The following is a 27,572-nucleotide window of genomic DNA, read 5'->3' as shown; positions in this document are numbered from 1 at the left end:
AGTAATGTAAAGTATACATAATGTGAACATACACAGTACATCATTATACTACTACTACTACTACTACTACTACTACTACTACTATTACTAATAATAATAATAATAATAAGGGTAATAATAATAATAATAATAATAATAATAATAATAATAATAAGTTACAGTATGTAAAGTATACATAATATGAACATGCACGGTACATCATTATCAGATTTAATTTTACCCTTCAACTTCCTGTTTATGTCCAAAAATTACTGGATATACAGGTTTTGAAGCCTCCCCTCACTAGAGCTCACACTTAATTTGTTACTTGATAAGTTAGTTGATAAGCTCCTACTCCTCGCCTGAAAATGTATTCTAATCCTCCTACTTTTGCACTTTGGTATACAAATATGTTTAGCGTTCTCCCCATGGAGAGAATGAGTGCAGTAATTAAAAGACAATGAAAGATCTTTCCTTAATCTCTGGGTCCCACTTTTAAGCCAGATTTATACAGTGATGTCAGGATGCATTGTGAGCTTGTAGATTGGCTGTCTTATTTGCTATTTTTGAAATAGTTGTTAAGTATTTAAAGTGAAATGGAAGAAAGACAAGCAACTGAAATTGAGTCATTCTGTCAGTACACAATAAAACCTTTTCTGTACTTTTTCAGTTAAGTTAACACAGCATTTTGAGCATTGACCTGTGCATTATATTTGTTTTACACTTTATAAACTGGCCTTTTATTCCACAGAGCATGAAACCTCTGGATAGGTGTAGTTCAAAAACCTTGCCGACTGATTTAGGATCTTCAAATGTCTGAAGAGTGGACACATGCCAGTGGAACTGTACTGTGCTTTATACTTGCAGGGGCAGTTCTACAAAATACACAGTTTTTAATTGTTAATACTCGCCACATTACTTTGTATTTTCAGAACGGTGATGACCATGATTCATTTTCAAAATACCTGAGCATCAAACTCATCTAGGGAATTGACATCTGTGAAAACACTGACTTCTCACTGAAAGGCTACAGTACACAGACACAACATGACAGGCTAAATTATTCATCTTGTTTATTTATTTATTTTATTGATCTCTCTGGAATGCACTCTGCAACCATATCAGACACGCTCCCTCCCTCCCTCCCCACCTTCCTTCAAAACTGCCCTGAAAACCCACCTGTTTAAAATTGCTTTTCCGTTAGTTTTTACGGTTGCATTGCTTTTACAGTATACTTATCTCAAAGATGTTTCAAATTCCATTTCTGCTAAGCAGCAAGCTAGATACGATCATTTGGTTTCCAGAAGGCCTTATTTATGTGTCTGGAATGGCGAAGTCGGGGGGTAGTAGGCGGTCAGCATTCAAAGAATGTGGAAAAACAATTAATTAATTAATTTTATTTGTATAGCGCTTTTCCAAACATAGTTACAAAGTGTTTTACATACATGTTAAAAACAGCAAACATCAGCAAGAGAAACATAGAAATAAAATGTAAAAAAAAACATTTGTAGTCAGACCATAAAACAATCCTTAGAAAAAACACTTTATATACAGCTGTGTTTTCAAAAGTGATTTAAAAGAGGACACTGACTCTGCTATAGCCTAAGATCCATGGGTAGGGCATTCCAGAGCAACGGTGCCCGGGCCGCAAAAGCCCGGTCCCCCAGAATGGATGTCCCACAATTTCCTACAACTCAACGATTCAAAGTCAGAAATCATTATATTCGGCCCCCCAAATTCCACCCTCCCCTTCCGGGAGGTGTAATATGGACGCGTTTCTTTGTGTTAGTAAGTGATCTTGCCGCAGAGTTTTGCACCATCTGGAGAGGAGTTTTTGGCTTTTTTGTTAATGCCGAAGTAGAGGGAGTTACAGTACTCCAAGCGAGATGAAATGACAGTTTCAAGGTCTGCAGTGGATAGAAATGATTTTATTTAGACACTGGCCCGGATTCATAAAGGGATTTACGACCATATTTTGTACGTACCGGCATTTAGGACAAAGCCTACACCTGCAGTCGGATAAAAGTTTTTTGTTCTGTGTTTTGTGCGTCAGGTGCGCACGTTCTCAGGTCAGCCCCGAGGCTGTCTTACCAGGGCTGAAATGTGCGTATGTCTTTAGAATGCTTTATTCTTCATGCCAAAATCAATTACAACAGTGGCAAACCTCAAATAAAATATATATGTGCCCAACATTTGTCAACACATAATATATATAAAATTAAAAATAAATCTCAAACGATGTATTGCTTGTAGCCTATGCATAATATAGACATGATGTAGATTCCACCGCTTTTTATTTATTTTCTAGGCTATGAGTCGCATTTAGAGCTGAATTATAGGTCCCTCAGTGTGTTTGCCAGCGGGCCATCTCAGCCAAAGTGTCACGTAATAATGAAAATAGGCTATATGATGCCTTAATGAAACTGCGGAGGGACTGACTTGCATCAGTGTCCGTGCCGCGGTATTAATTTGTAAAGCCTACTGTAGGCTACTGTATATTGATCACATGAACGCCACACACAACAGCCTAATAAATATTACCATCTGATGAGGAAACTAAAGTGGATGAAAGCTGTGTCCAGAAGATCCATTCCCCATTCCGACGTAGGACAGTGATATCCAAAATTAACTAATTTAATCAATAAGCTCTGGTCCATAATCGGATAGAAGCGTTCCACTTGTATGCCCTGGATTTATTTTCAACATCATCTTTTTACCTCGGTAAAGGTGCGCTATGTTCATTAGAAAAGGCTCGCTTATATAATATCCTTTCCACGTTTTATTAGCCTTTTATTTGGTAATGGGGTTAAACCTTGTAAACTTCTTTATTCTCATTACACATGAAAGCATTTATTACGTGATCCGCTTCCAGACAGAACAGTACGTTGTCAAGGCGATGCGACACCGCATCTGTTATCTTTGGACGAGGCGGAGTTGAACTTCAAACTTTCATCAGCGTTGCCAGATGTTGTGAGAGAAATAAGCAACCAGGTCTAGGAAAACAAGCCCAAAAGAAGCAACTGGCACTTAGGCCATTATAAGCACTTTAATTAAACCGTTGTGAGCTTGTAGATCTGCTATTTAAAAAAAAAATCTTGTAATAAAATGTGGAATATTTGGAAGATTTTTTAAACATTCTAACAACACAAATCTGCCTCCAGCTGGCACAAAACATTTTCAGATGGGGCTTATAGGGATAAATTAGCATACATATTAACTTGGGGGTCCATGACATAAAAATATTTGACAACCACCGGTTAAAACAATTGAACAATTGTGAAGCAAGCCCAAATAACCAACTACACTTTAGAAACAAGCCCAAAAAACCGCACCCCACAGCTACCAATATTTAAAAGCAACTTTACAGAAAAATAAGCCCAAATTCGCTTATAATAAGCGGACATGGCAACGCTGTTTAGCACGGTTCAGCACGGTGACGTTGAAGTTGGATGCTGTTGGATGCAGCCTTCCAGAGTAATCACCACACCTGGTCATACGCACTGGTAGTACGCACGTCTCTGTGATATAGGAACCCCTTTGGGAATTGCACGTCCGTTTGTGACTACCAAAATAAGACCTCATTTACGAACTTTATTTACCCCATATTTACGACCCTCGTTATGAATCAGGGCCAATGTTCCTAATCTGGTAATATAACCTGGGGAACATAGAACCTGGAACATAGATACAGTATGCTCCCGACTATGGCTCAACAAGAACACATGCAAACACAGGCTTAAATAGACAGGGAAAAACAGGGCACATGTGAACTCAACAGACAATCAACACTTACACGAGGATAGGCTAGGGAACTAAGAAGACACAGGTTCTAAAGGTTCTAAAGGTTTGAAAGATGTGAAAGGTTTTAAAGGTTCTAAAGGTTCTAACAGGGGCACGGTGGCGCAGTCCGTAGTGCTGTCGCCTCACAGCTACTGTAGAACGTCCTGGGTTCGATTCCCGCCAGGGACGCTGTGGGCGCTGGGGGCGTGTCTTCTCCTCCGCGTCATCAGCGCCCATACCCTAGGTGGGGTTGGCGAAAGTGGAGTTTGCATGTTCTTCCCGTGTCTCCTAGGGTAGTTAATACCCTCACAAAAACATGTAGTAATCCTGGTCGCTATACCGCCTCCCCCATGACAGCCGGGGCGCCTGATGGAGGGGAAGGGAACTGGTTGGAATAACGTGTTCCTTCCACGCGCTACGTCCTACCAGGGAAACTCCCCCCTGTCAGGTGACAAGAAGGTCAGTTGGCTCTCATGCATTGAAGGAAGCATGAGCTCGGCCCTGGCCTCCCTAGGCTGTGGGGGACTGGTGTAGTGCTGGTGTAGGGCTGGTGTAGCGCCCAGGATTACTTAGGAAATTGGCACTGGGTGAAAAAAAATGGGTTACAAAAATCGCGGGATAAAAATGTAGCAATAAAAAAGGTTTGAAAGATGTGAAATGTTCTAAAGGTTTGAAAGGTTCTAAAGGTTTGAAAGGTTTGAAAGATGTGAAAGGTTCTAAAGGTTCTAAAGGTTCTAAAGGTTCTAAAGGTTCTAAAGGTTCTAAAGGTTTGAAAGATGTGAAATGTTCTAAAGGTTTGAAAGGTTTGAAAGGTTTGAAAGGTTCTAAAGGTTCTAAAGGTTCTAAAGGTTTGCGGTTCTAAAGGTTTGCGGTTCTAAAGGTTTTAAAAGTGTTAAAGGTTTGAAAGGTTTGTAGTTTTTTAGGGTAAAACAGTGATTGCTAGGGTCTACTAGGCGGTTGATATGGTCAAATAAGCAGTTTCTAGGGTCTAATAGGCGGTTGCTAGGGTCTAAGTGGTGGTTGCTAGGGTAAAACAGGTGGTTGCTAGGGTAAAACAGGTGGTTGCTATGGAAAAACAGGTGGTTGCTAGGGTCTAATAGGGGGTTGCTAAGGTCTAATATGCAGTTTATATGGTCTAATATTTGGTTGCGAGGGTACAAAAGGTGGTTGCTAGGGTAAAACGGTGGTTGCTAGGGTCTAATAGGCTGTTGCTAGGGTATAATAGGTGGTTGCTAGGCTTTAATATGGTGTTGATATGGTCTAATAAGCAGTTGCTAGGCTCCACTGTAGCTAAATGGCATTTCCCCATAGAAATGAATGGGATTTTATAAGCAATTAAAAGTGAAATATCTCTAAAAGTACTTTTTTTTTCAAAAATTCAAATGGTAGCCAATATGTCCTAAGTAAGCTGAACGTTATAGAGTTGGAACTGAGTTTCTAGCTAAAAGTATGAATTTCCCCATTGAAATGAATGGGATTTTTTTAGCAGTAAAAAGTGAAATATCTCTAAAAGTACAAATTATTAAAAAAATTCAAATGGTAGCCGATATGTCCTGAGTAGGCCGAACGTTGAAGAGTTGGAATGGAGTTTGTAGCTAAAAGTATGAAGGACTAGTTAGGGGCCAAAAAACTGTGGGAATATTGGCAATAACATTAGTGTGATCGCTTTAGCGATCCCACAATTATAATCCGTGGAAACCCTTGCACAGCCTGGGGTCCACAATCACCATCAGACCTCCAGCTAATACATTTGCTCACCTCTGATTAAAGTTAGGAGCCCTTACATGAAAGTAGTTGTGACACTGCATTCCTTTAAATCCTGTCATGCCCTTTATCATTATCTAATCACTCATCATGTATGCAAGGTATAAGACTTTCTCATCATGATAGAAGATTTCTCATCAAGATATCACCGTAATGGAAAGCTATCGCCATACCAATCAAAAAAAATAGTTTTGGATTGGTAAGGTAGAACTGGTAGAACTTGATCTCCTCCTGACCTCAAGTCCTCTGAAAAGCCAGCAATCTCTACAATAACCATATGACACATACCCCACTCACCTCTGCACCTAAATGGCCCTTTGCTCATGTAATGTGCAATGGAAGCACTGTACTGATAAGACCCAATTATTGAAATCCCAAATACGGAATAGACTTCCATCATGCCACATTCAATGCCTCTCTTAGCCTCCTGGCAGTCTTAAAGTTTTCTTCAGAATAGGTAACCTCTTTAATCCTGGCATAATAAGTTCATAGTTAGCCATTAATTAATGCATGTATAAAAAATGGCTAAAGGGAGGGAAGGCCGTCGAGCCGGCGGGCAGGGGACCTCATGTCCCCATGACTCAGCCATAACCATACAAGGAGTGTTGTCCATATATGGGCATATACAGATGACACCAGGGATATGGGCATAAAAGGGACAAGGACTGACAGATACAGAGATCTCCATACAGTACATGGGCATATCAGCATTCCCATATATGGGCATATGACATCAGGGATCTCCATATATTATAATAAAAAAATAATAATAATAATAAATACTTTATTTATATAGCACCTCTCAAAACTGGGTTACAAAGTGCTAAAAAGTGTAGGGGCCCTGAAGGCTAAGGCCATGCAACCTTTTAATGCCCATATATGGGCATTAAAAGTTCAAGGACTGACAGATACATAGACCTCCATATATGGGCATATCAGTCGGATCTGCGGTGCGACGTAGGTGTGAGGGCCGAGTAGCGGCCCAAACCTCTAGTGTTAATAAAACAACAATACAAATTAGTAAAGGTTGAAAAACCTGTCTTCATAAACACTTGAACATTAACTACAATATTTACTTGACACATACGGTACTGTACTGTACCATACCCAAACCCCTGTTCATATTAGCATATAGTTATGTTCCCTTAGTACATCTGCTAGTAACACATTAAACATAAAACATGTAATTTTAGGCACAGAAGGAGTATTTACAGCTAAAGTCATACATTTACAACCTTATTATGTCCAAAACTGTTACTTTTCAGGATAAAATGTCAAAAACAGCAAAAGTAGCAGATCTACAAGCTCAAAACGTGTCACTTCACGCCGTGTTTGGAGCTTACAGATCTGCTAATTTTGATGCTTTTGTGTGACGCTGTAGTGTGATCAAGTAGGGCATTAATTTATGAAATAACACAAAAAGTTAAAAAAATATGGATACATTTGAAGTTTCTGCCCGACAACAACAATATCATCATCACATAACAAATTGTACTCATTAATGGTCAATAAGTTGACTGTAAAGTCCAGTATGAAACACACTGTAAACTTTACAGTGTAAAGCCTCATATATATTTCAGCGTATGACCCTGGCTCATGGAAAATGGCTTTTTTGGCCATTGGCCTGGATATCACGTTGGTCCACAAAGTAAAAAAATAGATAAAAATCAAACAAGGCAGTGCCGATGGAGTTTCTGTTAATGTATTGAATATTTGTCGCCTCAAATATTTTCATAAACATACTGTACTGTACTGTAACTTTAAAAAGAGATTTGTTTGTAACTCGAGGAAGCCCTTTTTGTTTAAATTCAACATGCAGCACCGCCCTCTTGTGTAGAATAATAAAACAGCTCTACTGTATGTGGAAGTTTGATTAACAGGTGCATGTCATACTGTTAGTTAACAGTAACCTCATTTCAGCTCGCCTTTAACATTCCTGAATATTCATAACAGTGGCGTCATAGGTTGTGAGCTTGCGAGTCCACATCATGGAGTTGTTCACCTCTGCCTCGTCCTTGGTTTTTCAATAACTGAACACCTGATTGATGATTGATGTACTTTATTTAGTAAGATATGAGAACAACAGTACATGGAAGTACAAATTCACAATACAAGGTTTACTAAACTGGAAGGCTCATAAAGCACTAAGCTTGTTTAAAATGAGATCCCCACGCACACAAATCATGATGACATAAAAGAGACAGACAGATATAGTACACACTACTATTCAGAACGTCATACAATCAGCTTACAGGTTACTGGTATGAAAAAAAAAATATGTACAAGGGGAAAAAAAAAAAAGTTCGTGGAGGGGGGGGGGGGGTTTGGGGGTTTGTGTGTGGGGGGGTTGGTGTGTGTGTGTGGGGGGGGGGGGTTGGTGTGGGGGGGGGGGGGGGGGGGGTTAGGTTAAGACTTTGGTGAACATCTGGTCACCTTGTAATGCCACTAGGAAGAGGTAGGATAGCTTGCTGCTAGCTGGCTAATTTACAGATGATTTTCTGCTAGTTTCTTCTGCGTAGAACTGAACCTGTGGTGTTTAGTTATGATCGATGGAGATCCAGGCTTTCATTTCACCAAACACTACAGCAGATCTCACTCATTAACACAGAGAGGCTGGATAATTAATTGGTTAGGTCATCTGCAGTGATATTTTCCAGCTACTCAGGGTGTCATTCTTTTGCTCCCAGGGTCCTATTATGGTTAACAATAGTGTAGGCTTAAGCGTTGGGGGTTAGAGATGGTAGAGCAATTGAGAGAGAGAGAGAAACAGCGTTGTAAATGAATACAAATATTTGTATAACATTCAATATTCAATCATTTATTTGCCCAAACCAACTTACAGTTGATTTGGAATTAGTTTTTATGTGCTCAGACGAGATAACAACACTAAGAATGTGGAAGTAAAGCTTGCCATCAGTTGGCCAATAGTTCAGTTCACTACTGTATATTCCGGCATTAAACCTTCATAATGGGAGGCGTCTTAATGGCCTAGTGGTTAAGGCAATATACACTTGCTCTAATGTCTGATAGCGAGTCGCAGGTTCAATTACCGAGCCCGACGGTATTTCTGCTGTTTTCCATTGTGTATGACAATAGTATACTGAATTAGTCTCATGTCAATGACAACAACAAAAAATATGTTTTAACATTGTTTATCTACAGAGAAAAAATGCTTTTAAATTGTGAAATTAAAATTAATCTCCAAGAGAGGCAGACCAAATAGAGGTGACCAGAAGGGGTTGCTGTAGCTGTAGTTGTCACTCCTCGTCTAGAACGTTTTTCAGCTTTAGTACGATGTCTGCCGGCAGCCCCAGTTTGACCAGTTCCTCTCTAAGCTGGAAGTGATAAACGAAAACAAAAAAAACACAATGTTTTTGATATGTGATAACTTATGTGTCGGTTACCTTTAATTTCGATAATCATTATAGTACCATAACCATTACTGTCCTGTCAAATAGCTTGCAAGACGTTCTGAGAAAATATGTTAAAGACAACATGAAATGACAAATATATTCAGGGGCGGACTTAGGGATCTGGAGGCCTTAGGCGAACCGAAGTATGAGGCCCCTGGCTCAGTGTCACTAACCCCGCCCTCAAGCCGGTTGTCTGGCCCCCCCCCCCCCCCCCCCCCCCCCCCCAAGATTTTTTAAAAGAGAGTATGGTTGCCCTTATTCTGTTCTCTTAACCTTCCTTATTAAACTCATGTTAACTGATTCATTGCAACTGTATGAGCAAGCAGAGACATGCGATTGATTATGGGCACATTTCCTAATAATGGTGACTCAACCAGACAATCCGGTACAGTTTCCCTTGAGATTCTAACTCCGATTTCTATGGAAGTTCTTGACATCCGACTTCCCAGTAACTGATAACATTGATGCGTCAACTGATAACATTGATGCGTCATCATACATCATACTGTTTCTCAACTAGTGGACGATAAAATAAAATAAAATACAAATCTTCACTTTCCTACATTACTAAATGCATGGTCAGGGACCACATGCAATACCTTCACGGGCCACCAGTGGTCCACGGACCACCAGTTGAAAACCCATGACTTTAGATACATGGAATCTATGTGTACACTGTTTGTGGGACTGGAGTTTATCCAGACATGATAGTACAGTAAAAGTTTAAAACAAAAATATTCCCACTCTCTCATTGATGAGAGAGCGAGAGCGAGACAGAGTGTTAGAGATAGAGAGAGACCATTCTCACCTTCCAACAAAAAACTATCAAATACCCTACTGCCATGGCGATTTGTATGTCAAAAACCCAAGGAAATATGCAAATTTACATTAAAGGCTGACTTCACCCATTTTCAACCTATCTTCATATAATTGGTCCTCACTAATGCTGATGATACTGTATATGGTACCATTTTTGTCTATCGGTCTGTGTCTCAGAGGAGGGCTGTGGACAGTTCAGAAACCTGCCTACCAGTGAGCTAATAGAAACGGCAGGCTTTCTATTCCTGGAAGGTTAGCATGCTATAATAGAATAGAAGCCATTGTTCTCGTGTAAAAATAGTTGTGGTAGGCGGGTTTCTGAAGTGTCCACAGCCCTCCTATGAGACAGACCCAGTAGAATTTTTTCAAACCATTCTATCATGATTATTAGTGAGGACCAATTACATGAAGATAGGTTGAAAATGGGTCCAATAAATATCTCTCTATCTCTCACTTTCTCTGTGTCTTTCTTTCTCCGTAACTTTATCTCTCGTCTTCACCCTTCAACTACACACACCCACCTGTAGTGCGCTTATTTCCTAGAATGTGCCGTGACGTTGTGGGCAGCTCGGCTTGCAATTGGCCGGTGGCCTATAGAATAGACCACTGCAGTCTGAACTGAGGGCGGCCACAAGTGTAGCTTATAAAATAAGCGGTCTTGTTGTGGCATTTTCACACAGGATTTTTGAGGGTTTATTTATATATTTTATTTAAATAATTTGGGAAAATCTCATGAGGCCCCCTGACTGTTTAGGCCCCAGGCGGTCCCCTAACCTTGCCTAGTGCAATGACCGCCCCTGAATATATTTTTCACACTCCTAGAACGTATCCATGGTCCCAATGGAGATATAATTAAAATACACAACATGTTTGTATATTTTTACATCAGCAAGCCCCTATGAATAATCATGAATCATGATTTCATTCACTTATGTGCATAGCTCAGTCTTCCTCCACACACATCTGTTTCTCTTTATGGAGTGTTTGGCCCCAAGTTTTTTTTTTTTTTCAATAAAAGAGTACAGGACAAGTCATATCCAGGAATCAAAAGTGCTGCCATTTACTCTTTAAGTTATCTATTCTAGAAGTCTTAGAAGAAAGACAAAGAGTAGACTGCATAGCCATTTTACTCCCTCTCTCTCTCTCTCTCTCTCTCTCTCTCTCTCTCTCTCTCACTCTCTCTCTCTCTCTGGTCTCCTGCATGGAAAGCCAACATCCTCACCACTAGCCTAAAGGGGAATTCCCACTGGGGAGATAATAGGCTTTTGGTCATCAGGTAGACGCTGTAAGCTACTCTGCTACTGTACACTTATCTGCTAAATTATCATGTGTTAGCTTGATTACAGTACCTTCGGCAACACAATATTCTCGATGTCTTCATCGGTTAAAGATGTCTCTGAGGAGAGCCCCACCCTCAGACCGATGACGTGACCTAAAGGTAAAATATCCCAGCATTAGTTCAGACAGGTATGACATTGTTGATGATGTGGGTAGAACCTTGGGTTCTATAGCTACCTGGGGCTCGTTTAACAAAGGCAGAATGAAATCATCCTGGATGTAAGACAAATCCAGGTTTGACAAAGTCTGCTCAGTGCAGCCTGGTTTATTCTGTTCCATGAACGCCAAGCCTAGGCTGAGAAGGAGCGACTTTGTCGAGCCAGACTTGGTCAAGCCATGGCTGAACGCACGTTCACGTCTTCCCCAGTAGACCATGCGGTGGAGCACAGATTTACTGATCCCGAAATGGAGAAGCCTTATGAGGAAGTAAATGAAATACTGCTGCTGTAATACAACAGAGAGAATACTTTGGGGGGCAATAGTGGATAGACTGTGTCCCCAAAATATAGGCTATATTTCCTATTTCCTGCTCTTAACTTAAAATTCATAATGCAATCGTCATATAAAGAAATATAATTATTATTGATTGATTGATTGATGTAGTTTATTTAGAAAGACATGAGAATAGTACATGACAGTACATAACAGTACATGGAAGTACAAATTCACAATACAAGGTCTACTAAACTGGAAACCCTCATTAAGCACTAAGCTTGTTTAAGATGAGAACCCCATGCACACAAATCATGATGAAATATAAGAGGCAGGCAGATATACACACTACTATACAGAATGTCATACAATCAGCTTTCAGGTTACTGGTATGACGAGAGAGAAAAAAGAAAAAAAGAAAATTATTATTATTCTTCATACTCACTGTAAGCATAATATGTAACAATCAGTAACATTTAGTAAAGTATGAATTTTTACCAAAAAATATAAACATAAACAGGGGGTACAGTATTTGATTCTCCTAAAACACTTGAACCCCTGCAAACCTATTCTGGGGGAATCTTATCCAACAATAGCCGATCTACAAGCTCAGAAGTGAACCTGTCGCGTTGCGAGTTTGTAGATCGGCTAGATTGGCTGTAGGTACCAAGTACCAAGTAGCCTACAGTTGTAAGGTGCGTTTTACTAAGGTGTCAGACCGCTGTCTAATCAAAGACTCAGAGCACCTAGCCTGCTCATATCAACCTGCGCTGCTTGGTTTTATGCTGTATCCAACATGACAGCCATGTAAACAAACACACCATGTCACCACGTTGCTCTCCAGAATGTTTTTGAAAACATTTGAAGTGAGAAATAGACGATGCAATAACAGAAAAATTATTCTATTTGATCCTCGACACTTCCTTGTTTACCGTGGCGCAACAATGGTAAGAATACCAAAACACTCGCCCCAAAACACAGTCGCCTCGGGGCAAATCCGGCGGTATATAGAATGGGGGCGAGCGTGTTTTGGGGCGAGTCTTCCGGCTACCTTATGTAATACTTTCATTTGTTTTTTTTATACTTAAGGAATACTTTCATTGCCGTAAGCAAGGAAATATTTAGTTTTGTTGTTACTTTTGGGTCAATTTATTTATTAAGTAGCCGTGTAATAAGCGGTATAATGTAATAAGCGGTATAATGTAATAAGCGGTGATTATCCACCTCCATTCCGCGTCGGTGGATAATCACACTATCGGGATTTATTTTTCAACAATGACCACCTAACCGTATCCCTTGTGTAATGACTGCCTTCGCTGTTATCATGACCAGTTACCTACAGTATACAACCCAAAGTCTACCAAAGTTCAACATCAACTAATTAGCCTCATTAATCAAAGAAATTGCCTCAAACCTCTACAAGGTCGACGCTGGGTTCACTCTATGCCAAATGCACTGTAGTGTTCTTAACCTGTAGGTAAGATGTCTTCCCCAGTGGCTCTGTGGTGGAAGCTGAATCAGGAACTGAGATGACTTCCACACTAAGTGCTCTATTGAGACTGACACTTTTGACAAAAAAAACAGGAGAAAAAAATATCATTTTATCACACTTACGAGATCCAGGGTTGTTGGTTGTAACTTTTGTTTTGGGTGCCGGTGGGGTTGTTATGGGTGGAGATGTTGCTGTAGTAGTTGATGTAGTGGTAGGTGTAGTTGGGATGGTGGTGGTAGGTGTAGTCGGGATGGTGGTGGTGGTAGGTGTAGTTGGGATGGTGGTGGTAGGTGTAGTTGGGATGGCGGTGGTAGGTGTAGTCGGGATGGCTGTGGTAGGTGTAGTCGGGATGGTGGTGGTAGGTGTAGTCGGGATGGTGGTGGTAGGTGTAGTTGGTATAGTTGGTGTAGCTGTTCCGACTGGTGGCAGGCCAGTACAGGTGACGTTCAGGTCACTGTTAGTCCCAGAGGAGGTGAAGGTGATAAATCCTGGTTGGTCGCTGGTTATCTGACTGTTGATCCAAGACTGGTACTGAGACACTCTGGCGTAGACTCCAGGGGTATTAGGCAGGGCGCAACCCACACCGAAGCTCACTATTCCAGACTGAATCCAGCGGGCACCGTCTTTGCTCACCATTGGGCCTCCTGAATCTCCCTACAGGGAAACACATACTGCATTAAAACAATGAGATATTTCCAGGAAGAAACAATGAACACAACCATTCAAATGATCACCTGACATGAGTCCTTCCCTCCAGCACTAAGTCCAGCACAGATCATATTGTCAGTGATTCTGCCCACTCCATAGTTGCAGTTACACTGTCTGTTCCCCACCACTGGAATCTCCACTTCCTGGAGGTTTTTGGGGGAAGGGAGGGCAACTAGGGAGACACAAAGTTAGTTTCATGAGCAAATGACTATATCAAATGTTTTGTTTTCTTTAATCAGTCAACTGACCCACTGCATAACGGTGATGACTACCTGATATGAACATATCTCCCATCCTCTCTTTCTGTACTGCACCATTTATAAGATACATGGCTTTAAATGTACTACTCTGACCTACTCACTACCTGTAAACCAAACCAGATCATCAGGCAATGAGGTAAACATATAAATCAATAATCATTCCCTCATCTTAATCAATGTGTGTTTAATTCTTCATTTAATTATCGACGACGACCAGGGACAAATTAATTCACACGGTATGAAATGCTACAAACAAAATGGGCTTAGTTTTGATTCACTATACTCACGATCAGTTCCAATGGTGCCCCAGCCAGTGATCCAGCTGTCGATACCACTGTAGAAAGTGCTCCCCGATGCTGCCAGGCAGACTGGTCGGATATAGTCGGTAAACGTCACCGGTGATGCAAGTTTCAGAAGAGCGATGTCATTATCACTAGTTACACTGTTGTAGTTGTTGTGGCGGATGACCTGGCTAACCGACCGAGAGACCGTGTTGGGGTTGGCTTGTTGTAGACTCTGCAGACCCAGATAAACAGTGACACCAGCTGTGTCATGTGTATGATTACTAGGAGTAAAGAAAAAAGACAATCCATAATGAGCACAATATTCACTTTTCTTTTTGCAAGTATTAATGAACTGGTCTTGTGAGAGTAGCGGATCTCTTGCTGGTAATAATACCCCACCTGTTGAAGCAGTGAGCAGCTGACAGCACCCATTCCTTGTTAATAAGAGATCCTCCACAGAGAGACATTTTTGGTGGTATACTTATAAGTATAAGGGCCTGCCAGGGCCAGCTCCCAGCTGGAGCGTCTTCACCTCCAACTATCCTGGTGTTCAGAGGAGGCTGGCCACACACTGAGAGAAACACAACTGTCAATAGATCTGGGTGGCAAAGCCAATAGAGTAATGCTTAATTTATGTGCTGTCATACGATGAAGTGTAAATCAGGCTTAACCACTTCAACAGGACTCTATACTAGATTCCACAGTTCTTCTACAACAAATCTCTTTGCTGAAAATAGCCAATCTACAATGCTTTGTAGCTCACATGTGTGAATTTGTACAACTGAATGAATGGGGAAATAGCATAGGCTGTATATGCAGCAAATGTTCACCATGTAAGTAAAGGTAAAAGGTGTGTCACTGAAGACTAAATATCTGTGTTCTGTTTTAGGACTTAGACTGGGGTTTTACATACAGTAAATGTTCGTAACCTTATTGAGTCTGAACCTAAATATGGGTCAACTGGCTAGGTTAGACTAAATGAGCAGCCTTAGCAGGGAATTGTTGCTCTTTAGCCAGGTAAAAGAAACAATAAAATAAAGCTTTACTTACCATTTAATTGTGAGTGAGTCCCTGAAAAAGGAATGGAAACAAGCTATTAAAATGACAAATTTAAATAATTTACAGCACATCATTTGTTTTGTTCATTAGGGCAGAGGGAACAGAGGTGCTGTATACACTGTATCTCAACGTTTGGGTTCATTTTTACACTCTTAGAGTTAAATTAACACTGAAGATTTTACAGTGTAGGTTGGGGTACCAGAGATAAACACAATTGTATCACATGGGCGTCCGTGGCCGAATGCATATCCTTGAAATGAAAAAGGTTTAAGAGTCACTGCTGTACTACATAAAGTGTCTGTACCAGTCATTGGGTTTAGTCATTATAGTCATTATATAAGTGTTGTGTGCAAACAGCTTCAGCTATATATGGGTTTTCCTGGCTTGACAGGAAATATCTTCATCTTGACAAAACGTCTGGAGGTTCATTATTATGGTTATAAACAAAGGGACCTTGCAAAACATCCTGATGTCTTTAATCCCAGTTTGTTTTTGGAATCACTCATTCATTCATTACTCAGAGATTCTAAATGATCAACACACCAGGTGTAAACATTCCATCAATGTTTCTGATACTTAAACCAAATAGAACATTTAGTTTGGACTATTATGTTACAATTTAAGGTACTGTAACTAATCTTTTACTTGCGCGCACACACACACACACACACACACACACACACACACACACACACACACACACACACACACACACACACACACACACACACACACACACAAATTCCCTGTAAATTCAGTTATGAATGAGATCAATATTTTCTATGGAACTCATCTAAAGTGAAAGAAAATGTCTGTTAACATCTCATTTAGTTTTAGTCATGTTTTAGTAATTCTGAAATGTTTTAGTTTTTGTCTAGTTTTAGTCGACTAAATATCATAAGATTATAGTCGACTAAATCTACAGTTGATTTAGTCGACTAAAATGTATGTTGGTGGTGCCTTGATGGCGTCGTCAATGGTTGATTTTACACTTGGTTGCGCTTTGAAAATAGCCGATCTACAAGCTCACAACGTGTCGCAGCGCAACGCGTTGTGAGCTTGTAGGTCGGCTATTTTCAAAGTGCAACACCCGAGCGCAACCAAACATAAAATGACGTGTCTTTTAGTTCTACTGGATCTCTTCTCCACTAGTCCCTCACTAACATTTGAGTCTAGTTTTTATTTGTTGACGAAATTGTCAATATATTTAGTCTAGTTTTAGTCATCAGGCTAAGCTTTATTCAGACCCTGCTCGAGTTAAGTAGCACTAAATAAAAACTAATAGTAAGATCCACTGCATTCTGCATAATAAAGCATAAGATCTAGAACAAATTATTTGTGGCATTAAACTAGAGAGTCTTAATGAGCGAGTCACCATGAGGTGAAGTTCCCTTTGGTTTATTATCTAATGCAAATTGAAGCATTGAGCATGACTCATATGATCTTGGTACCATTTATGGTGTGTCCACCAAAGGAGTCATCATGAAGTGCACTGCATGAGGTGTCAGCTGTGCAGCTGTGCATCCACCAGACTGACTGGGGGATGTTTAAGAACGCCGCTGGGAATAACATCAACGAACTCTCAGACTCAGTCACTGGCTTTATCAGTAAGTGCATAGATGACATAGTCCCAAAAAAGACAGTTCGGATCTATCCCAATCAGAAACCATGGATGGACAGCGGAGTACGTGCACATCTGCATGAACGGGATGCTGGTTTCAAATCTGGCGACGTGGAAACGCGCAACACGACGCGCGCGGCCCTAAACAGCGCCATCAGGAAGGCGAAAAAGGCCTACACAAAAAAGATGCAAGACAAACTCAGCAATGGCGACATCAGGAGCACATGGCAGGCGGTACACACCTTGACAGACTGCAAAACAAGAACCAGAAGCGAGGTGAACCCGCCTGCCTGCCTCCCCAACGAACTGAACACTTTCTACGGCCGGTTTGAGATCAGCTCCAACCGCGGCAGCCAAGCGGGGCCATCAGCAGCACCAGCAGAGGACAACCCTCTAACCATCTCGGAGAGAGAAGTGTGTACAGCCTTTACACGGGTCAACATCCACAAGGCAGCCGGACCTGATGGGATTCCAGGCCGGGTCCTTAAGACATGTGCAGACCAGCTGGCGGGTGTTTTCGCTGACATCTTTAACCTCTCCCTCTCCCTGGCTGTGGTCCCTGCAGGGTTCAAAATGTCAACCATTGCGCCCATTCCCAAAAAGGCCAAAGTGACATGCCTGAACGACTGGAGACCTGTTGCTCTCACCCCGATCGTCAGCAAGTGTTTCGAGAAACTGGTGAGGGAATACATCAGCTCCACGCTACCTGCCTCGCTGGATCCGTGGCAGTATGCATACCGCAAAAACAGATCCACCGACGACGCTATTGCCATGGCTCTCCACACCGTCCTCTCGCACATGGACAACAAGCTGCTGAAGGACAAATATGTATGTATGCTGTTCGTGGACTACAGCTCAGCATTCAACACCATTGTCCCAGCAATACTTGACAAAAAGCTCAGAGACCTAGGGCTACACCCAAGCATGTGCGACTGGATACAGGACTTCTTGTCCAACCGACATCAGGTGGTGAGAATGGGCAGCATCACATCCGACCCCCTGACCCTCAACACCGGAGCACCCCAGGGATGCGTGCTGAGCCCCCTCCTCTACTCCCTGTACACGTATGACTGCATAGCCACACATGTCTCCAACACCATCATAAAGTACGCGGACGACACGACAGTGATAGGCCGAATCGTCAACAACGACGAGTCTGACTACAGAGAGGAGATCAAATCACTAGCACGCTGGTGCCGGGAGAACAACCTCTCTCTTAACGTCGACAAGACCAAAGAACTGATCGTGGACTTCAGGAGGTCGCGGAGAGACCATGCGCCCATCCTCATCGACGGTGCTGCAGTGGAAAGGGTCAGCGAGTTCAAGTTCCTCGGAGTACACATCGAGGAGGACCTCAAATGGGAGACGCACTCCACACACGTGAGGAAAAAGGCTCAGCAGCGACTGTACTGGCTCCGCCGCCTGAAGAAGCTCGGAGTAGGACGTCGCATCCTCAGGCTGTACTACAACAGTTCTGTCGAAGGCATCCTAACAGGCTGTGTCACGGCCTGGTACGGGAACTGCACTGCCCGAGAAAAGATCAGCCTACAACGAGTAGTGCGATCGGCAGAGCGGATAATGGGAATCGAGCTCCCAGCGCTCCAGGAACTGTACAAAAAGCGGTGCGTGGTCAAAGCCAAGCGCATCATCAAGGACAAGCACCACCCAAGTCACAGACTGTTCAACCCCCTACAACGACCGCGACCGGGCAAGGGGCTCTACCGCAGTATCAAGAGTTCCACCACCAGGTACTGGTGTAGTTTCAATCCGGCTGCTGTCAGAATGCTGAATGGGGCATAAGCCTGAATGAGGCATAGGCCTTGTTCAGCAGCCTGACAACAGGCAGCGCAGACTTTTTCTGGCTCTTCCTGAACGCACCTGTGGATTATACCAGGGACAATGACTTGGACTTTAGCCCCCCCCTCGGACACACCTGTGGACTACACCAGGTACAAATGACTTTTTGTTGCACTCCCTCATGGAGCTACTTGCGGATTATACTAGGGTCAGTCCACTCTAGGTGGACACGCACTGACCCTTTGCACCTTAATCCCTTGTATAACGCACTGACTTTTTTTTGGTCTTTTTATTGTGCTCCTTTTCCTCTAAGCACCTTAACGTCCATTGTCTATCATGCACAGTATAAGTATAACATGCACAGTATACAATACATTGCTGCTATGCTCAGGCACCTTAGTTTAGTTTTTTTTTAGTTTTTATTATCTCAGGTAATTTGTAAATATGTAGATAACTTGTCTGGCCTTCTGTTGCTCTCTTGTTTTGATCTCCTTCCCACTTACCCCCCACCCTCTTCTTCTCCCCCCCCCCCCTCTTCTTTCTATGGAAACTAACGTTGCGATGGGAACGATGTACAAAAAAGAATTTCACCCACTTTTTTACCTTGTAAACCTGTGATGTGACAATAAAACTGATTCTGATTCTGATTCTGATTCTGATTCTGGACCTACAGTATAGTTCTCTTCTATGTCTCACAACTGACAATCAAATACTTTTTGAAAATGATACATTCAGATCATAACACTCTGTCATTAGGAATGTGACATTTCGGGGTAGGGAATGTTTCCAGAGTAAATTTTGACAGCATATTCTTATTTAGTCTTAATCTTAGTCTTTTGAATAACACACCATTTAGTTATTTAGCTATTTTCTTTGTGTTTGTTATGATTTCGGTAGCCACGCTGCCAAAGAAATGGATGGTTCTACACAAATTGTATGCTAAAGTGGTGTGCACAGACATTTTGAGCAGGGGTCATCACCATGGCAGCTTGTGATGGACATTTTCATTAATATTTCATTCTTGCCACAGACATGCAAAATAATCATAATACCAAAAACACAGTGGCCTAGCCCTAAATGTATACTAATGGACTCCTAATGAGTCATAGGGTCTATTCCAATGTGCTGCACGTTTTAAAACGATAGTATGTCTGCATTAACTACTGAGCCACTTAACGACCAACAGATGAAATCCTAATAATTTTGGATAATAATAATTGAGTCTCATCAGTACAGACTGTGCTTCAACCTCAAAAGGGCCACTTAGCTGCAAAGGTGAGTGGGTGCGTATTATACATCATATGGCTAATGTAGAGATGGCTGGCTTTTCAAAAGACAGTGTTACTTGAGGACAGAAGGAGATCAAGTTCTACCAGCTAAACTGTTTACTTTGGCAAGGTACGGTAGCTAGTGGATTCCATTAAGGTGATCAGGTATTCTCTGTTGATGAGAAAGTCCAAGGCATGCATATTTAACAATGGAAAAAGACACTTGATTTGATTTATTAGACATAATAATGACGTTAATGTTAAATGCTTCTCACGGAAACGTAAAGGATAAAATGCCAATGGAAGAACACTGGAACAAGGAAACTTGAGAGACAAAAAAGATATGTAGATGATGGTGATTAATGAAGGGCATGCCAGGATTTTAATTGAATGCAGTCACAATAGTCTAATGTGAAGGCACCTAACTTTGATCAGAGGTGAGCTAACTTTTAGGTTGGAGGAGGTCCTAGGCTGTGGATGGAGGGTTTCCATGGATTATGATTGTGGAGTGTTATTATAGTTGTCAATTATTGAAATCCCAAACATGGAATATACTTGGACCATGCCACATTTAATGCCTGTCTCAGGACTGCCACCTGCCAGTATACAGTGGATAACTTCCCAGTCTCCAGGTGTTCGAAAGTATAGCTACCACTTTAACGCTGACATCCCAATTTTGGGCATGTAGGCTAAAAAGATAAGAAAATTACTGATCTACAAGCTCACAACATGCTGTGATGTGTTTTGATTGATTGATTTGGATAATAATATTCCAGCTTCCCCCCCCCAAATAATATTTGTATTTATTTGATAAGTGGCTTGTTTTAAAATGTGTAGCACTGTGGAATAGAGTAGACAATATGGCATATCAGGAGTCCATTATTATCATATTTAGGGCTAGGCGGGCCTATGTGATTCTGGTAATATTACCTTTTTTTAAAAGCACATTTTGCTATTTTCACAGAATTGAGGCAGTTATTAGCAATCATTTGGTTTAGCTTAGTCTTGTTGTCTTCACCTGATGCAATTGTGTGTACAGGTACCATGTGCAATAGGCCTACTAAAGAAATCCTGCAACTTATGTAATGAGCATGCTACTTTACGAGTCACCAAAGTTATTCAAACGCATTTTTATATGTTTCTACATTATAATGAATTAAATATAAAAAAATGTGCCACGGACATAGACATGTCTTGCCACGGACATGTTTGTCCGTGTACAGACATGTTGATGACCCCTGTGCAAGGGGCTTTCCCGTGCAAAAGTTGTTATTTTGGGACACCAGCCTTATCCGCAAAACACCTGCACTACCCGTTACATTATTTATAGGTGTGGTTTGGGGGTTACAATAATAAAAACCAATCACTGTGCTAGATGCCATTGCCTTTAAGAGAAGACTGCACAAGTCATTATCCCCAAATGCAATATTCGTGCGCTCTATCCCTCTCTGCTACTGTTGTCAGGTCTGCTTATTATAAGCCTGTTTTTCTGTAAGGCTTGTTTTTCTGTAAAGTTGCTTGTAAATAATGGTATTGTGGGTTGCGGTTGTGAGCTTGTAGATCGTCTATTTTCAAATAGCCGACATATATAAATATGCACATTGTTTAATAGCCAACATATATAGGTTTGAAGTGCTCATGTTTCCTATAGTCGCTTCTTTTGGGCTTGTTTTCATAGACCTGGTTGCTTATTCCTCTCGCAAAATCTGGCAACACTGCTCGTGTTCCGACATGAACTCTGCTGTCGCACTGAGGGGATTATAACCTTGAACAATACCCCGATGCTTGCTTTCTAAGCTCTAGCCTTTGTTTCAATAAAACCATATTTGATAGACATAAGTATCCCTACATGTTACTGATTAGAGAGAATTTTATATTATTGTAATCAGTTCATTATTTCCTGCGTAATCGATGAATAAAACTGAAGAGTGTAATTTGGAGAGCATTGCATTGCGTGCAGCACAAATTGTCTTCTTTGAATAGACTATCATCTTATATAAACACAATTGACACAAGGAATTGACACTCTAACTTCTGCTTATAGGAAAATTAAAATCGCAGGGATTCAGTCTTTGGGCCGACTGGTAGAGCCGTCGATAGCCGTGGGATAGTGAAGAGGGGGGAGAGAGGGGGGTGGGTGAAGGCTCTGTAGAGCACCCTGATTGGCTGTTTAGCTTGTTTGGTCAGACAGGCTCTGTAGAGTAGACCTCTCATCTGCTACTACTGGTGCAGAAGCAAGCCTTAATAAGCCAGAGACATTTGCCCGTCGCACATTTGAACTAGATACCATATTCTCAATCTCAACTCTCAATTCCTATACCAATCGATCAACTCCAAAACAAAGCAGTAGGTTACGATAGCACAGAAATGCTCTATGTTTATGTTTTGAAAGGTGTTATTTTCAAGATGGCGTATATATATATAAAATATATTAAAATAGCCTAACTTTTGTACATATTTTTTTAACCCTATGTTTTGGGGCCCTAGGAATCCATTGGACTTTTTTTGGACAAATTGCAGAGATACAATTAGATCATTGTGAAATCCAATATTTTCTTCTCTATTTAAACCCTCTGAAATGGTCACCCAGTTCAAGTTAACTAAACTAATTATGTAATAAATGTCCAACTAGTTATATATTATTTTTTTACTGGAACAAGGCTTCAAGATAATTGTAGAAAATCCCCTCCTGCTCACCCCTAGGTGGGAGGAGCCAGACCATAGACCGTAAAAAATATGGACGAAGGGAACAATGACGTCACCCATTGGTTTCTACAGACCGTAAATGAAGCCGATTGTTTAGGAACGTGCAATCCGCCATCTTTAATATATACCATTGGGCACGGCGGAACTCAAACGCTATTGCTTGAGACCAGACATGGGACCAGGGAACCGGAAAACAATCCCCAAAGAATGCTATTGGTTGGGTAGCTTGTCAATCAAGAGCGGGGGCGGGGAATGAATGCTATTGGTTGTGTAGGTTGTCAATCAAATCATCCCGCCCCTCCTGGAGCATAGCCTACTTTATCGTCAATTTTAGAATAAATGGGACCATAATTTAGCAAAACGCATATCATGATGATTGAAAGGAGACTTTAAACTAGCGACTGGAAGTATATAGTATTTATGACCATTTTTATTAAGATAAGAAAATGTAGTCTAAAGTTTGTCAAAAACCCATCCGCTTACAATGAGAGAATATTCCTTATGACACCTGCAGGGGTAAAACAGCGCCATACAGGCCATTCATATGAACTGTCTCTCTTCCGTATCGGCCTCATTGTAAATATGTCAGGCTGGCCCCTTGAGCCAGACTGGGCACTTGCCTAATTGGTAACACACCTGCACTGAATGATTAGTACACACCTGAACAGATTGCAGAAGGCCTTCAAAAGGCACTCATTTAGTTTATTTGTTTGAGAGGTATGTAGTGAGTGTTTGGTGTCCTGCTGTTCCCTACGTTATGCCTGAGTTCTTAGTTGATGCATTATTTAAGTAAGTATTCCTTGGTTAGTTTGTCTTATTTAGTTCTGTTCTCTTTGATATTTTGGTTATGTGTACTTTGTTTGATTGGTTTCTTTTGTTTCTATTATAGTTTAAAATCATCACCTCATTCATCAAAATCATCACCACCTCCATGCTCACTGCCATTATGCTTGAATTGTTCTGCTAAAATAAATATCTGACTTTTTTTATCTATCCATCTGGTCAACTGGTTATACTTTGAAGAGTATCCTGCCTGAGTGTTATTACACCACGAACAGAGTTAGCTAATTTGACAATAATCCTCAAACACAACAGAACTAATACAGTAATTCAGAAGGTGGTATTAGTGGTATGGAGAATATTGTCCGTTGATAGATAGTATTGCTTGCAATATTGAAACGTTTTGGATAGCTCTGTTGATTAAATTTGGCTCAAACAAAATTAATCTTTGACTATTTAATACACCCAAAAATATTTTCTTGCATTATGAACCATCTCTCTGCATCCCTCCCGTTATCCACCCCTCAGGAACTTCATAAATCCTCCCCTACATACACGAGAATATGTATTTTTCTCGTGGACAAGCACAGTGTCATCTTGTAGACACAAGATTTTGAAAAACATTAAATTGATTTTTGAATAACTGTTTTTACACATTAGGAAAGCAATCAGCTTGAGTGTGCAAAGAGGGGTGGGTGGCTAAGGAGGTTAGTGCAGAGCTGTCAGAACCAAGTCTCTACTGGGTGCTTAGGCAGAGGGGAGTGTTGGGGTTGGTTGAAGAGGTAAAAGGGGGTCTGGTCTAGAGTTTAGTGGGCCTAGGGTTCCCCTTAGGTGGGTAGAGGGGAGTGGGGGTCACTGGATTGCTCCCAGGGCACTTGGAGCACAGAAGAGCAAAGTTATAGGAGCCAAGCAGACCCTGAGCTTCTCCTCTCCCCATGTCCAAGGTGCAAAATCCCCAACATCTGGCTCAGACATGTCCCGTTAAAGATAGTGGGGCACTTGGGACTAGGGGTGGGACGATATATCGGACTAGGGGTGGGACGATATATCGATATATCGATATATCGCGATACTTTCTCCCGCGATAAATAATCGATATACTGCCGAAAAATATCAATATAAAAAGTTTGTGATACGTTGTTTTTCCTACTCTGTATTTGTGTAATGATGATTTTGAACTGTTTGGTGCTATTTTATGTGTTTATGAATTGAATATAAGGACTATCGTGATATATCGTTGGTGAATTTTCATGCAATATATAGTGATATCGCAATATATCGATATTTTCAGATATCGTGATATATCGTTGGTGAAATTTCTTGCAATATATATATCGAATATCGTGATATCGCAATATATCGAACATCGTCGAATATCATGATATATATTGTTATCGTGGGCCTAATATCGTGATATATATCGTATCGTGAGGTACCCATATCGTCCCACCCCTACTTGGGACCCCAGGCAGTTAGAGAGAATGGGGCTTGTCGGTCCCCGTGATGGTAGTTCTAAGACCTCCATGTTGTGCATCGCAATAGCCAAATTCCAATATTCAAGTGTCCATCCTCACGTCCTCCACTCCCGCCTTAGCCCTGCCTCCGAGCGAGGAGTCGAGGAGGGGGGAAAAGACCTGGTTGCTTTAAGGAATCGGAATGCTCAGTTAGCGTCATTTTGAAGTGACAGCAATTATGACGTGTCGTGGACTATTCCGGAGCTCAGAGGGTTGTTATGTGGAGGATAAATTATATGCCACGCATTTCAACGAAGACAGTTCCGCAAATGATACATGAAAGATACACTTGTATCTTTGCCAGATCTCACTCCAAGTGGCTTAGGGAGCCTGTGCTCTCCTCGTTCTCAGCTCCTCCAAAAGCAAATTAGCATTTAGGATGCAAACGTTTCTAAGTCACGGCACGCTGGAGGAGGAGGCACAAATGAAGGTATTGGAATTTAGCTTATGCGTTAGGCTGAGAGGAGTAACCCTATTTCGCCTGATAGTCCCACTGGTCCCAAGTGGACCTCCACGCTGGCTCCTACTCCCGAGATAGGCACTCTTGAGTTAGCATAGGTAGTGAGGACAGTCCCCAGTGGTGGTGGTTGTAAGACCTCCACATGTTGCAAGACTGTGTCAGGCAGACATAGTCATGTCCTTATGTATGCTGGTCCCAAATGGACTGCCTGGCGGGGGATACTGGCTCCTATGCCCGAGATAGGCGCTTGTGAGTGGGCTTGACTGTGTGTCAGGCAGACAGGAGTGTCCCTATGTCAGACTGGCTCACAGGAGAGTCGGTGTCTGGTTGGTGGCTGACCATTAATATTCCCAGGGCCCCCCAGTGACTTATCATTATGGCTCAGAGCGTCCTCTACCCTCTCCAGAACAGCTCCAGAACAAAAAATGTAGTCTGACCATTAGGTGTATGCAGAAAGCAATGCTTGTTTGTTGGATAGCAGCAGGGACACAGCGTGGATGTCAGTTAGATTGGGATTATATGGGGAAAATGGAGCTATGGGCATCATGGGCTGTCCCCTATGCCTTCTTGCTGTTACAATTATCCAGAAAAAAATTGCAAGGTTCAAGGTTATTGCCATCCCCACATAAAGAAAATGACTTAAGTACAGTACTGAAGCAAATGTACTTAGTTACTGTTCACCACTAGTAAGGCAACAGAGATTCTCTTCTACTCTGGAACCAACTCCCCCTGCAAATTAGACAGGCCACTTCAGTGTCCACTTTTAAAAATATTTTAAAAACTCATTACTTTAGAATGGCCTTTAGCTAGAAGGAATAGTCAGCTAGTTCTCTGCTTTCACTCTTATTTTTGGTCTTATTTTTGTATGGTTCCTTTGTTTTTAAATTTTCCATCATTAAATTGCCTTTATATTTCCTGTGTATGTATTGTATTTGTATTGTTAAGCACCTGTTTTTGAAAAGTGCTATATAAATAAAGTTTATTATATATATATATATTATTATATTACTCACCTCTCATCAGTAACGTTAGCAGAGTTGCTACACGGAGTAGTTGGCAGACAGTCATCATGTGTGTGTGTGTGTGTGTGTGTGTGTGTGAGAGTCTGTCACTGAAGTCATACTTGTTTAAATCAACTTATCTACTCCTCCCTCTACCAAGCACACCTGCAGAAGGTGTCACCTCACCCGAGATGAACCTACTATCTACTATTGTTATTACATTCCAGGAGCCGAATTGCAACAACACAGCTAGAGACAGAAACGGAATTGGCAGCGACCTTACCTTGCATGTGTTCTGGGTGAAAACGTGACAGCTTGACAGTGGAATAAGAGTACCTCATAATCAGACATAATTATTAGGATTTGAGCTTATGCAACTTGTTACACATTCAGATCATTATTCATTGATAAAGGTGATAAAAACAGACCTATCACCGGTTCAGTGCCTCTCTAAACCAAAGGAGTCCCTTTGAATGGTAAATGGTGCAATTATATAGCGCTTTTATCCAAAGCGCTTTACATAGATTGTGTATTACATTCACCCATTCACACACACATTCATACACCAATGGCGGAGGAAACCATGCAAGGCACCAACCTGCTCATCGGGAGCAATTAGGGGTTCAGTGCATCCGGCTGCTCTACTGGCCACTCTACCACTGAGCCACTGCCACCCCTTTGACCTAAGATATGGTAGTCAAGCAACAGCAAACAAAACGTGTTTTTGCGATGCTGGTATGACTATATTTTGCTGCCTTGTGGAGTCAGTATGCTGTATTCTGCTGGATGGGAAACCATGACTGCGTCTTGTTAGCCGGACACCAACATCTGACCTAGATGATGACTGAAGAATATAATAAGAGTACACACACTTGATGATCCATAATCAAAAACACATCCATATCAGAGGGCAGGAGCAAGTCTGCTCTGTGTCCTCATATCACCCTGGTAGATCAAAATGAGGTGGTCGTCCAATGTCCACAACTGGCATATTGGGTCAATGAACCATTCTCAAACTAGAAAAAGTGCTCCTCGGAGCACAGGTCTCCGCCAGGTCAGGTATGTTATTTCGGCCTCCTGGTGGCGCTATAATAGGC

General features: G+C 41.5%; 1 protein-coding gene across 1 annotated transcript in view; it reads right to left on the bottom strand.

Annotated features, from left to right (window-relative positions):
• Nucleotides 1-7,149: 7,149 nt before the first annotated feature.
• The window catches only part of LOC308098796 (transmembrane protease serine 9-like), a 146,611-nt gene continuing 126,188 nt past the window's right edge, over nucleotides 7,150-27,572 (bottom strand). The window contains exons 20-25 of the mRNA XM_080447225.1: nucleotides 14,669-14,855; nucleotides 14,273-14,550; nucleotides 13,752-13,897; nucleotides 13,140-13,671; nucleotides 11,105-11,187; nucleotides 7,150-8,858 (exon numbers count right to left, since the gene is read on the bottom strand). Coding sequence (XP_080303351.1) covers nucleotides 8,781-8,858; nucleotides 11,105-11,187; nucleotides 13,140-13,671; nucleotides 13,752-13,897; nucleotides 14,273-14,550; nucleotides 14,669-14,855 — 1,304 coding nt within the window. The 3' untranslated portion in view covers nucleotides 7,150-8,780. The remainder of the gene's footprint in view (nucleotides 8,859-11,104; nucleotides 11,188-13,139; nucleotides 13,672-13,751; nucleotides 13,898-14,272; nucleotides 14,551-14,668; nucleotides 14,856-27,572) is intronic.

This window comes from Gymnoscopelus braueri (assembly GCF_963280865.1).
Source record: "Gymnoscopelus braueri genome assembly, chromosome: 13".
NCBI classification, from domain to species: domain Eukaryota; kingdom Metazoa; phylum Chordata; class Actinopteri; order Myctophiformes; family Myctophidae; genus Gymnoscopelus; species Gymnoscopelus braueri.
The sequence above is the reverse complement of the archived record's forward strand: the minus strand, read 5'-3'. Positions and strand labels throughout refer to the sequence as shown.